Here is a 10,441-nt window from a genome sequence, read left to right as displayed (position 1 = left end):
CGTCAGAGAGAGCTTCTGAGCTGGAGATGTCGTTGTGACGTTTCGTGGAGGGAAGGGACAAGAAATGGGGGCGTCCTCAGCAGGTTGCCATAATATGTGGAAGGATCGCTGAATGGAGACAGTTTGGGGAGAAGTCTTCTAGAGGAGAGAATACTTGCTGAGTTTCCCTGTGCCGGGGTTGGGTGTGGAGGATATGAGCATGCTCCAAAGGTGCAGAAGATCAGTGTTTGGTGGAGGTGCAGAAATACATGAATGGGGGTCTGGGAGAGTTTTCATGGGAGGGGTGGCGAGGACAGGAATGTAGTGATCCTTAGGTCCTTAGGGAGTAGCTGCTTGTGTTGGCAAGGTCTTTGTGTAGGTCTCTGGGAGGTGGCTTCAATGCGAGCCCGCCGGCAGGGGGCTTTCCCGGAAAGCTGTCACACCTTTCTGGCCTCCGAAGGGAAGGAAGCGAAACTTTCTTCTTACTCTCCGCCGACCCCGCTGGACGCGGCTCCGGAAGCCGGGGGCTCCAGCCAGCTCGAGCTGCCGGTAGAGGGAGAGCGGGCGGCGGGGGTGGGTGTGGCGGGTGGGTGGCGGGGTGCGGGGCGTGCAGGGAGGCTAAGGCACCACCCCCGCTCATCCGGAAGAGGCCGGCTAAAGTCTTGTACTGCGATCCGGCCCTTGTCCTTATTAGGGCATCCGGAAGCGGCTGGAGCTGGCCCTACGTCACTACTTCCAAATTTAGTTGTGGAAGTACGGCTGATAGAGTGGCGGGAAGGTTCGCGCACCGGTGTGGAGGGGGCGGGGGAGCTTGCCCTTAAAGGGCCCACACCACGAATGAAGAGAGCTGTTCGAACAATTCCGCGGTTTTTGAGCAACTGGAAATAGTATTTCTTGGAATGTTAGTGCGTAGCAGAAGGTGGGGCCGATGTGTTCTGTCTGCTGTATCTCTGCGTTGCTGAGTTTCCAAGTCCTAATCCAACTCCGCCTCCCCGGGAGCAGAGGCGGAGCTCGGCTGCGTCGTGTGGGGGGCCACAGCCACGTGTTCACTCGGCCTGTGTTGCTGCCGGGTCCTCCGCCTTAGGGCATGGACGCCCACGGTGGATTTCGTGCCGAGGGAAACTGAGGGGGATGTTCGATGCGGAACACAGAGACTGTAGCTTGGGCTGCGCTCCTGTCTGCAGATCCACCTCCCTTGGAGTGGCAACTTTGCCCTAGAGCCAGACAGTGTGTCCCGCCTTCTTACCGCCTCCAAACAAGGGGAGTGAGGAGGGTGGGCGGAGGCTGGCAAGACAGGAATGCTGGAGACTCCACTGGTCCCCTTTCACCGCAGTGGCTCAAGTATTCGTTTAGCAAATATTGGACGAGTCACTGTCCCTGGATGTCCCCGCCTAAAGAAATAAGATACAACTACCCTCCACGGATGGAAGTGAGAGATCAATGAGATGTTTATGATAGGAAAGCCTTTAGCGCCTGGCACTTAGCAAGTGCATAATGTTAGCACCATTATTGATTTAAAAAAACCAAAACAGACATTAATTAGGCTCCTGGTAGATGGTAGATACAGTTTCCACCGGGGATCTACCGTTTGGAACTCAAGTTTTCTCGGGTGCGAAGGGAAACGTGCAGCCTACGACCCGCTGGGGTCTCCAGACACAACCGGTGGGTGGGCCCTGAGCACCACCCACGGCCCCCCTCCACCGGGCCTGCGCGCGGGTTCAGTGAGGGGCCCTGAGAAAGCAGACCACCCCGAGAGTTCAGTTTGGATTGGGGGACGCTTCTCTTCACAGGAGTTCGGGTCCCTTTTCTTCTCTCAGTAAATTCCACTCTGTCGCTTTAAGGAGTCTCTCGCCCAGGCGTCGCGGAAAGCCCGGATGCGACTCTCTGATTGGGCGGGGCGTCTCGGTGACTTCACTCCTGGTACAAAAGGGCCCGGGTGGCGGGCGCCCGGGCAGAGCGTCCTGGCAGTGTCTCCGCGTGGCTTGTCCTGCTGAGGGTTGCGTGAAGGAGCGCGTTGTCCGAAGTGCACCTGCCACCTGCCGTGCCCAGCCGGGAGTCTCTGCCGCCCTTGCCGTCCAGCAGCTATGGAAGTGCAGAAGGAGGCGCAACGGATCATGACCCTGTCGGTGTGGAAGATGTACCATTCACGCATGCAGCGCGGTGGCTTGCGGCTGCACCGGAGCCTGCAGCTGTCGCTGGTCATGCGCAGCGCCCGGGAGCTCTACCTCTCAGCCAAGGTGGAAGCCCAGGAACCCGAGGTGCCCTTGCCGCCCGTCCGCTCCCCTGACCCTCGCCTGCACCCGCCTCGGGAAGCCGCAGCCAAGGCAGCGACCGGCAACAGTGAGCAGCCCTCTCCGGAACCCATGGACACGCAGGAGGCACCGAGAGCCGAGGAGACCCCTCCCCGCTGTGTCCAGCGCCCCGCCAAAATCAGCCGCAAGCGGCGGAGCAGCAGCCTTAGCGATGGTGCGGACGCCGCTCTGGTTCCGAGCAAGAAAGCCCGCTTAGAAGAAGAGAAGGAGGAGGAAGGGGCCTCTTCGGAGGTCCTTGATCGCCTGCAACCCCCTCCGGCGCAAGCGGAGGGCGCCTTCCCCAACTTGGCGCGCGTCCTGCAGAGGCGCTTCTCCGGTCTCCTGAACTGCAGTCCTGCTGCCAGCTCTCCGACGGCGTCCCCGGCGTGCGAGGCGAAGCCAGCTTGCCGCCCGGCGGACAACATGCTCAACGTGCTGGTGCGGGCCGTGGTGGCCTTCTGAGGGTTCCTGAGCGGCTATACCGGAGCCCAGATCGCGGGCCGACCCGTCGGCCAGAGTACGCAGACCCGAAGCGAGGCCCACCCCCGGGGGAGCGCTCGCGGAAGCCGTGGAGAGGAGCCGTCTCCCGGGCTGCCCAGAGGCCCCGAGAGGGACTCTGCCGCCGGGGAACCGTCGCTACCTGTGTGCAGCGGCGACGCCGAGGAGCCTGAGCCGGGGGCGCGGGCGCCTTCCCCCCCAGACCTGCTGCTCCCATCGGTGCTGTTTTAACGGACTGGGAGGTGAACCTCACCGACTCCTTCTGGAACTGGGAGAAGGGCTTGGTTCTTGAAACTCCTCAGGGTCGGACTTTTTTTTTTTTTTTTAAACTGGGGGCTATGCTGCCCTTTCAATAAGGTTTTTCAATCGTTGGTGTTTGCGTTTCCAACTTAAGAGAATTCCAGGCACTCCCCTTCCCCCTCCAGTGACATACTTGTGCAAGCGGTCATCGTTGCGTCATGGGGCAGACGTGGGGAGCTTCCTGCTGCCGTGCGTGGGTGGGGGCCGGGAGGAGGACCTGGGGTGTGGACCGCCCTGGGGAATGGGAGGAGGGCGGCCTGAGTCACTGCGCCTTGCTGCGGGTTATTGCCCGAAGCCCCTACGCCTCCGGTGGTAGAGGGCCGATCTAATTTCATTTAAAAATTTTTTCTCATGTGGTGCGTTAGAGGTGGGGATGTTCACCGTCTCAAGCTTGACCCTCAGACCCACAGAAACGATCAACCCGGACGTTCCTGGTCGGAATCACAAAAATGGGGGGAGCAATGTAAGGCTGAGCTGGGATCAGTGGCTGGCGAGACTGGCCAGTATGGGGGAGGCGGGAGATTCTCGCCAGGGCGTTTTGGGGTTCTGTTTGCCTTTACTGGTGGATTCTGGTAACTCCCTCTATCTGGACGTTTTGCTAGAATCGCCAGATAGGAAAATAAAGACCAATTGTATACAAAGTCTGTGCAGCCCGTCTGGTTTTCTTCCCTGGTGGGGGAGGGGCAGGGTTAAAGGGTCAAGAGCTGGCGGCGGCTTGCTGGGGCCCCAGAAACCGGTCTGACCGCTACCACGTGGGCAGAGTGGGCGGGAAGGGGCCGACCCCTTTTTGCCAGAGCACTTTCGTACTGGGCTCCTGGTGCTCCGATCTTTCCTTAAACGTCGCACGTTTGGCGGGATCTTGGACACACACCCCCTCCCTACACCTCTGGGTGAGAAGGCTTTCCGAGTTCAGATGTTTGGGGGATACTGCTGGGAACAGTGCCCCTAGCCGACTTGGGTATCGGGCCTCCTTTGGAGAATGGAAGGATAGCTACCCTCCCCCCACTTGATTAACTGAATCGGCAGGGTTCCCAGGATTGGGGTGGGGCTGGACAGGTGAGCTTTGGAGCGCCCTTTACGCCCAGTTCCAGTCTCAAGCAGTTTAACTGTGTGGCTCAGGCAAGGACCCGAGCTTCCAGCCTCAGTTTCCTCATACGCGAAATGGGCCCCAGCAACTTCCCTTCGAGACTGTTGGTTTAGAAATACCCGCGGGAGCACTCGTTGGCTTTGGCCCCACCCCGTCCCTAGATTCGCCACCTCCAGAGAAAACCCTGACAATTTCCCCAACGCCAGTTCGGGAGAGTGACAGTCGGGGTTGCCCCAGGGGGTGGGCGTGGGGGCTGTGGGGAGGACAAAGGAGCCGCAGGTGCGGGGAGTGAGGGCGGCGGGAGGCGCTGGGAAAGCTCCCGCCCCGCCTCCAGACGGCCGGCCCCGCCACTGCGGGCTTCCCGAGACCCGGGGGACCTGACCCCGAGGCCGGAGGGGAGGAGGAGGAGGGCGCGGTGGAGGGGCGGCCCCGCCCCAGAACGCCCGCCCCTGGCTCCCCTCCAGGCTCGTTCACCCACCGCACCCCCGCCTCCCTGTGTCCCTCAGCCTCCTCCCTCCTAACCCCACCTCCCACCCCTCACCTCAAGGGAACCTCGCCTCCTCCGCAGCCTTCCCCCCCGGGAAATATGAGACTTCAGTTGCCGCCCTCTCGGGGGATCGACCCACAACTCCCCAAAGGGATGTAGTGGGGGGACTGGAACCCCACACTACTGGCGGTAGCTCAGTGCGTCCGCGTGGGAGCAACTCCCTCGCAAACCTGGCCCGGCCCGGGAAGTCCCCGGCGACTGGGGAGGGGGCATCACCGCGCATCCTGTCTCAGGAACCGCCTGGCGCTTCCTTCCGCGGGAAGCTGCTAGGCCGACCCCCGCCCCTGCCCGGGCCGCCTGGGGGTTTCCGGCGCCCGGTCGCGGGGGCTGAGGGCTGGAGACGCTGCCGTGGGAGATAGGACGAATACCCCCCTACACACATACATACCCTTAATACGTTCCCCTCCCTAAGACCCCATTTCACCCATTTGTTGTTTAGACTAAGTCGTGTCTTTTCGACCCCATGGACTGTAACCCGCCAGGCTCCTCTGTCCATGGGATTTCCCAGGCAAGGATACTGGAGTGGATTGCCATTTCCTCCTCCAAGGGGTCTTCCCCCACCCAGGGATCTGCTGGAACCTAGGTCTCTTGCTTGGCAGGACGATTCGTCACCACTGAACCATCTGGAAAGCCCCCTTTCACCATAAGAATTGTTGTTGTGTCCGATTCCTTGCGACCCCAAGGACTGCAGCCGGCCAGGCCTCCCTGTAAGGAATGTGTATTTATGCCCCATAAGAATAGACAAAGTTGAAAATTTTGTCACAACAATCGACTTTGGTGTCCACGCCATTACATGGCCTTGGGTTATTGGGACAAACCCTCTGGGCAGTGATCGACTGGACCACAGCTGTGAAAATTGAAAGTATCACCGGTCTTATGACCAGCGGATACCCCAGGGAACCTCAGACCTGCAGAAAGAGGCTCAAGAAGAGTATTCACTACAGTGTTGTCCAAAGTGGGCACAAATTGAAAAAACAACCTACGTGCTCATCCGACTGGACTGCTCTGGTAGAATGTGGACTGTCCACCACTCCCTCCCTAAAGGATGAAAGGCCTCAGCCTGAGAGATCTCCTGGGGAGTGAGGGGTGGGGTGGAGATAACTCAGAACCAACATGCTGAGTGACAGAGCCCAGGTGTGGAAGTTGCCGGATGAGGACAGATTCCAGGGCCAGATGACCAGTTGTACTTGCTGTGCAGCTTTGGGCAAGTCACTTAATCTCTCTGGGCCTCAGTTTCCCTGACTTTATTATGGACAATAATAGTCCCTATCTCTTGGGTTTATTCTGACAGTTAAGTGAGATAATATACTTAAAGTGCTTAGTAAAGTGCCTGACATGCAAGGTATGCCACTTTATGATTTATTATTGTTAGAGGCTAATAATTATTATTATTATTGTTTATTGTTAGTACTTTATTATTGTTAGAGGCTGGAATGGCAACAGTTCATTTCAAAGCACATACAAGGGGACTTCCCTGGTGGTCCCGTGATTGAGAGTCTGTCTTCCAATGCAGGAGACGTGGGTTCAATTGCTGGCCGGAGAACCAGGATCCCACGTGCCTCAGACTAACTGAGCTTGCGCTCTTCAACTAGACAAAAGCCTGCGTTCCGCAACTAAGACCCATTGCAGTCATAAATAAATAAAAATTTAAAATAAAAGCACATTAAAGGACTTCCTTGATGGTTCAGTGGTTAAGAATCTGCCTTGCAATGCAGAGGACATGGGTTCCATCCCTTGTTGGGGAACTAAGATCCCACATGCCACAGAGCAACTAAGCCCAAAAGCCACAACTAGAGAGTCCCTGTGCCACAACGAAAGATCACACATGAAGCAGTGAGGATCCGGCATGCCACAGCTAAGACCTGACACAGCCAAATAAATACATAAAATAAATTTTAAAAATAAATAAAAGCACATATGACATATACTACTGTATATAAAATAGAGAAACAAGGACCCACTGTATAGCACAGGAAACTATAATATCTGTAATAACCTATAATGGAAAATAATCTGAAAAATAGTATTTATCTGTATATCTGCATTATTTTGCTGTACACCTGAACTAACGTAACATGGTAAATCAATTATGCTTCAATAAAAAGTTTGTTTTGAAAAAAAAAAGCACGTGCAGCAATACAAGTATGATGTATGGGAGAGTGGGTACAGACGCTGTGCTAAGCCCAGGGAGCTGGAGGAATGGCTCCCTCTGCCAATGTGAATAAGAACTCCCCTCCCAGCTCCAGAGTTTGTTCTAATCCTAATGGTCTGACAGGGTTAATTCTTTCTTCCTCCTAAGCCCCACATTCACACTCCTGGTTTACTCCCCACCTCACCAACAGTTCCCACCTCAGGCCCTGCACTGGTCTCTATTTATAGTCAACCTTAGATAGACTCCTTCAGTCTTTTTTCTTGTTAAAAAATATTCATTTGGTTGTGCTGGGTCTTAATTGTGGTATGCGGGATCTTTCAGTTGTGGCATGTGGGATCTAGGTTCCCTGACCTGGGCAGAACCCTGGCCCCCGGCACTGGAAGCTGGACTCTTAGCCACTGAACCACCAGGGAAGCCTCAGCCTCATTCAGTCTTCAGGCCCTAACTGCCAACTCTGTGTGTGTGTGTGTCTGCGTGTGCGTGTGCATATGTCTGTGTGTGTGTGTGTGTGTGTTAGTCGCTCAGTCGTGTTTGACTCTGCAATCCCATGGACTGTAGCCCACCAGGCTCCTCTGTCCAGGGAATTGTCCAGACAAGAATACTGGAGCCTGACCCATCTAGGGGTTGAACCTGGGTCTCCTACATTGCAGGCGTATTGTTTACCGTCTGAGCCACCAGGGAAGCCCACCTCTATACTGAATCCCATATGTCACTCTCCTTCTTGGACTTCCCCTCCCAGCCTCCAGACTTGTCTGGCCAAACCCTCTCTCTCTGTCTCCCCTTGAGGGCCTAAGGTATTCCAAACCTAGCAGGAACTAAAGAAGATTCTTGCTGCTTACTGCCAGCAGTTCAACTGAGGTGGAATCTTTCTTGACTTCCTTTTTCTCCTTCTTCAGGTGCTGTCAACTAGACTTCCCATCCCACTCCAAGTTTTTCCCAACCCCATGGCTCCCACCCTTCTTGAGCTGGGATCCCACCTCTCACTTGGGATCGGGCAGTTGCTTCCACCCTGCCCTTGACCCCCACAATCTGTTTTATGCAGCAGCTGCACTGACCTTATAAAATGCAAACTGGATCATATGACTCCCCCAGCTTTCCTCTGCTTCAAGTACTCTGACATCCTTTCTGCTTGGAGAACAGGACAGGTGTATTCCAGCCCCAGGGCCTTTGCACTTGCTGTTCCTTATTCCTACAATGCTCTTCTCCCAGATATGCACAAGTCCATCCTCACTTTCTTTAGGTTTCTGCTGGAATGTCACCTCCCTGGGGAAGCCTCCTTTGGCTACTTGATCCAAAATAACAATAACACCCCACTGTGCTACTCTGCTCCTGTATCCCGCTGCTCAGCCTTCCTTAAAGCACTGCTCATCTACTGATGTTTATGTTGGGGTTAGCATCCGTGCCCCCATTCAAATGTCAGTTCCACAAATGCCTAGTCCAGGCCTGAATGAGTGAATATGGTTGTCTGGGGTGCTAAGGGCTTAATACTTTTTATCCCATTACTCACTGGCTTCCCATGGCCCTTATAATTGAATTTCCCAAATTTCAGGGTCAGGGTTTTTGTCACATCTGCTTAACAAATGTATCGTTATTTAAGTAATATGTATTTTTCTAACTTTTAACTCACTTGTTAATCACTCACTAGAGTCAGACATGAGTTAAGGACTGTCGACTTAAAAAAAAAGAAAGCAAAACATGAGAGTTTCAAGTTAAGTTTTATTTGGGGGCAAAATGAGAACTGCAGCCCAGGAGACAGCATCTCAGATAGCTCTGAGAAACAATTCCAAAGATGTAGGTGGAAAGGACAGTATGGATGTGATTTTGGTAAAGGGGGAGTACATGCAATCAAGCAAACAATTTTTTGTAGATTTTTCCTGATCTTCTGAAGCTTCCACTAGTCATCACCATGAAGCATTTTAGTGCTTTTCTCTATATGAGGAGACTCAAGAGTTAGGCTCAGAAAATCAGCTCCTGAGAATATCTAACTGTCTGAAGACCTGTCCTGCCAGCCCCCACCACAACCCCCAGCACAGAATGCCTCATTTCTGCTCTCCACCCTGAACTCCTTCAGGGGGTGTTGGACCTCAGCAGCTGTAGCAGTACACAACTTAATCCTTGTAGAGGTAGATGGCAAGCACCCATGGAAAGTGCCAATTTGTAATTGACGACTAAACAACACCATGATGCATGAAAGGTAACAGTTTAAAAAGTTACAATGAAAATGAAACAATATCACAAGACCCTGCTGAAACAGTAGCTAGTGTGAGGTTCCAGACAGCTTTCTTTGTTACAAAGGAAGATTAAGGTTAAAGACATTGTTGCCAAAGGAAGACTATCCTCAGGCTACTGCTTGGCCGGTGGCAGTGGTAAGAATCCGCCTGTCAATGCAGGAGGTGTAAGAGATGAGAGGTCCGATCTCTGGATCAGGAAGATCCCCTGGAGAAGGAAATGGCAACCCACTCCAGTATTCTTGCCTGGAAAATTCCATGGACAGAAGAGCCTCACAGGCTACAGTCCATGGGGGTTGCAAAGAGTCTGACACAACTGAGCATGCATGCAGGTCCTTAGACTAGCTGAAAAGGGAGAGACTCTGAGGGATTCCTTAAGTTATTTAAATAACATTGAATCACTTTGCCCCCTGTCCCAGAAATAGGAAAATTCTGCTTTGCGAAGAAGGACAAAACTCCTATGACTGAAAGATGCTGCTCGATTTCCGCCCATCCCTGGCTAATCTTGTGTCATTCTCTGGCTACACTGACCTACTTTTTGTTTCTTGTGTTTCCACAACCTTCCCAGCCACAGGACCTTTGTATATGTTGTTATCGCCTAAGATTCTTTTCTCTTCCCTATGGTGGTTTATAGTCACTCAGTTGTGTCTGACTCTTTGCCACCCTGTGGACTGTAGCCTGCCCGCGGGGCTCCTCTGTCCATGGGATTCTCCAGGCAATACTGGAGTGGCTTGCCATTTCCTTGTCCAGAAGAACTTCCCCATGCAGCCATCGAACCCAGGTCTCCTGTATTACAGGCAGTCTCCTGCATTGCAAGCAGATTCTTTACCCACTAAGCCACCAGGCCAACTTCTCCTCCTTGTTCACCTAGTTAACTCATTTTAGCCCAAGAGCAAATCATCACCGAATTTCCCCTTCTGCCCTCCATTTTGGTCTAAGACCCCTATGTTAATTTCCATTCTGATCACGAGCTACTTTGTAGTAGTATTGGTGATGACGGTCGTAGTATTTGTCACAGTTTCAGTGTTACATTTTCTTTTGGTTTTGTCTCCTCTTCTAGCTTGCGGTCTCCATGAGGGCAGAGATGAACCCAGTAGGCGCTTACTAAGTGGTTGTTGTGAATGAATGATGCATTTGCTACTTTGCTTTAAGGCCAGTCCTTTTAATGCCCACTTTTCACATACTGGGAAACTGACGTCCAGAGAGGATTGCCCCGAGGGAGAGCAAGTAGGGGATAGCTCTAGTGGTGCCCCAACCCCCATTTAGAGATTCGCTATCACCCCCACCCACCCCTACTTCCTCCACTGTGTGGGACCCAAGGAACACAAGCCCCAGCTCTGGACTCCGCTGAGCTGGGAA

General features: G+C 53.7%; 1 protein-coding gene across 1 annotated transcript; it reads left to right on the top strand.

The window, feature by feature from the left end:
* The first annotated feature begins 656 nt into the window (after positions 1-656).
* On the top strand, positions 657-3,709 carry IER2 (immediate early response 2). The gene has a single exon (XM_019964034.2). The coding sequence runs from the start codon at positions 2,064-2,066 to the stop codon at positions 2,730-2,732; it is 669 nt and encodes a 222-aa protein (XP_019819593.2). The 5' UTR covers positions 657-2,063; the 3' UTR covers positions 2,733-3,709.
* The last annotated feature ends 6,732 nt before the right edge of the window (positions 3,710-10,441 follow it).

The sequence above is a fragment of the Bos indicus genome, chromosome 7 (assembly GCF_029378745.1).
Source record: "Bos indicus isolate NIAB-ARS_2022 breed Sahiwal x Tharparkar chromosome 7, NIAB-ARS_B.indTharparkar_mat_pri_1.0, whole genome shotgun sequence".
Lineage (NCBI taxonomy): Eukaryota > Metazoa > Chordata > Mammalia > Artiodactyla > Bovidae > Bos > Bos indicus.
Note: the sequence above shows the minus strand (reverse complement) of the source record. Positions and strands in the feature narration are given on the sequence as shown.

Excerpts from the sequence above, each read along its gene's own strand:
- IER2 (XM_019964034.2), top strand. The coding sequence starts at position 2,064 with ATGGAAGTGCAGAAGGAGGCGCAACGGATCATGACCCTGTCGGTGTGG.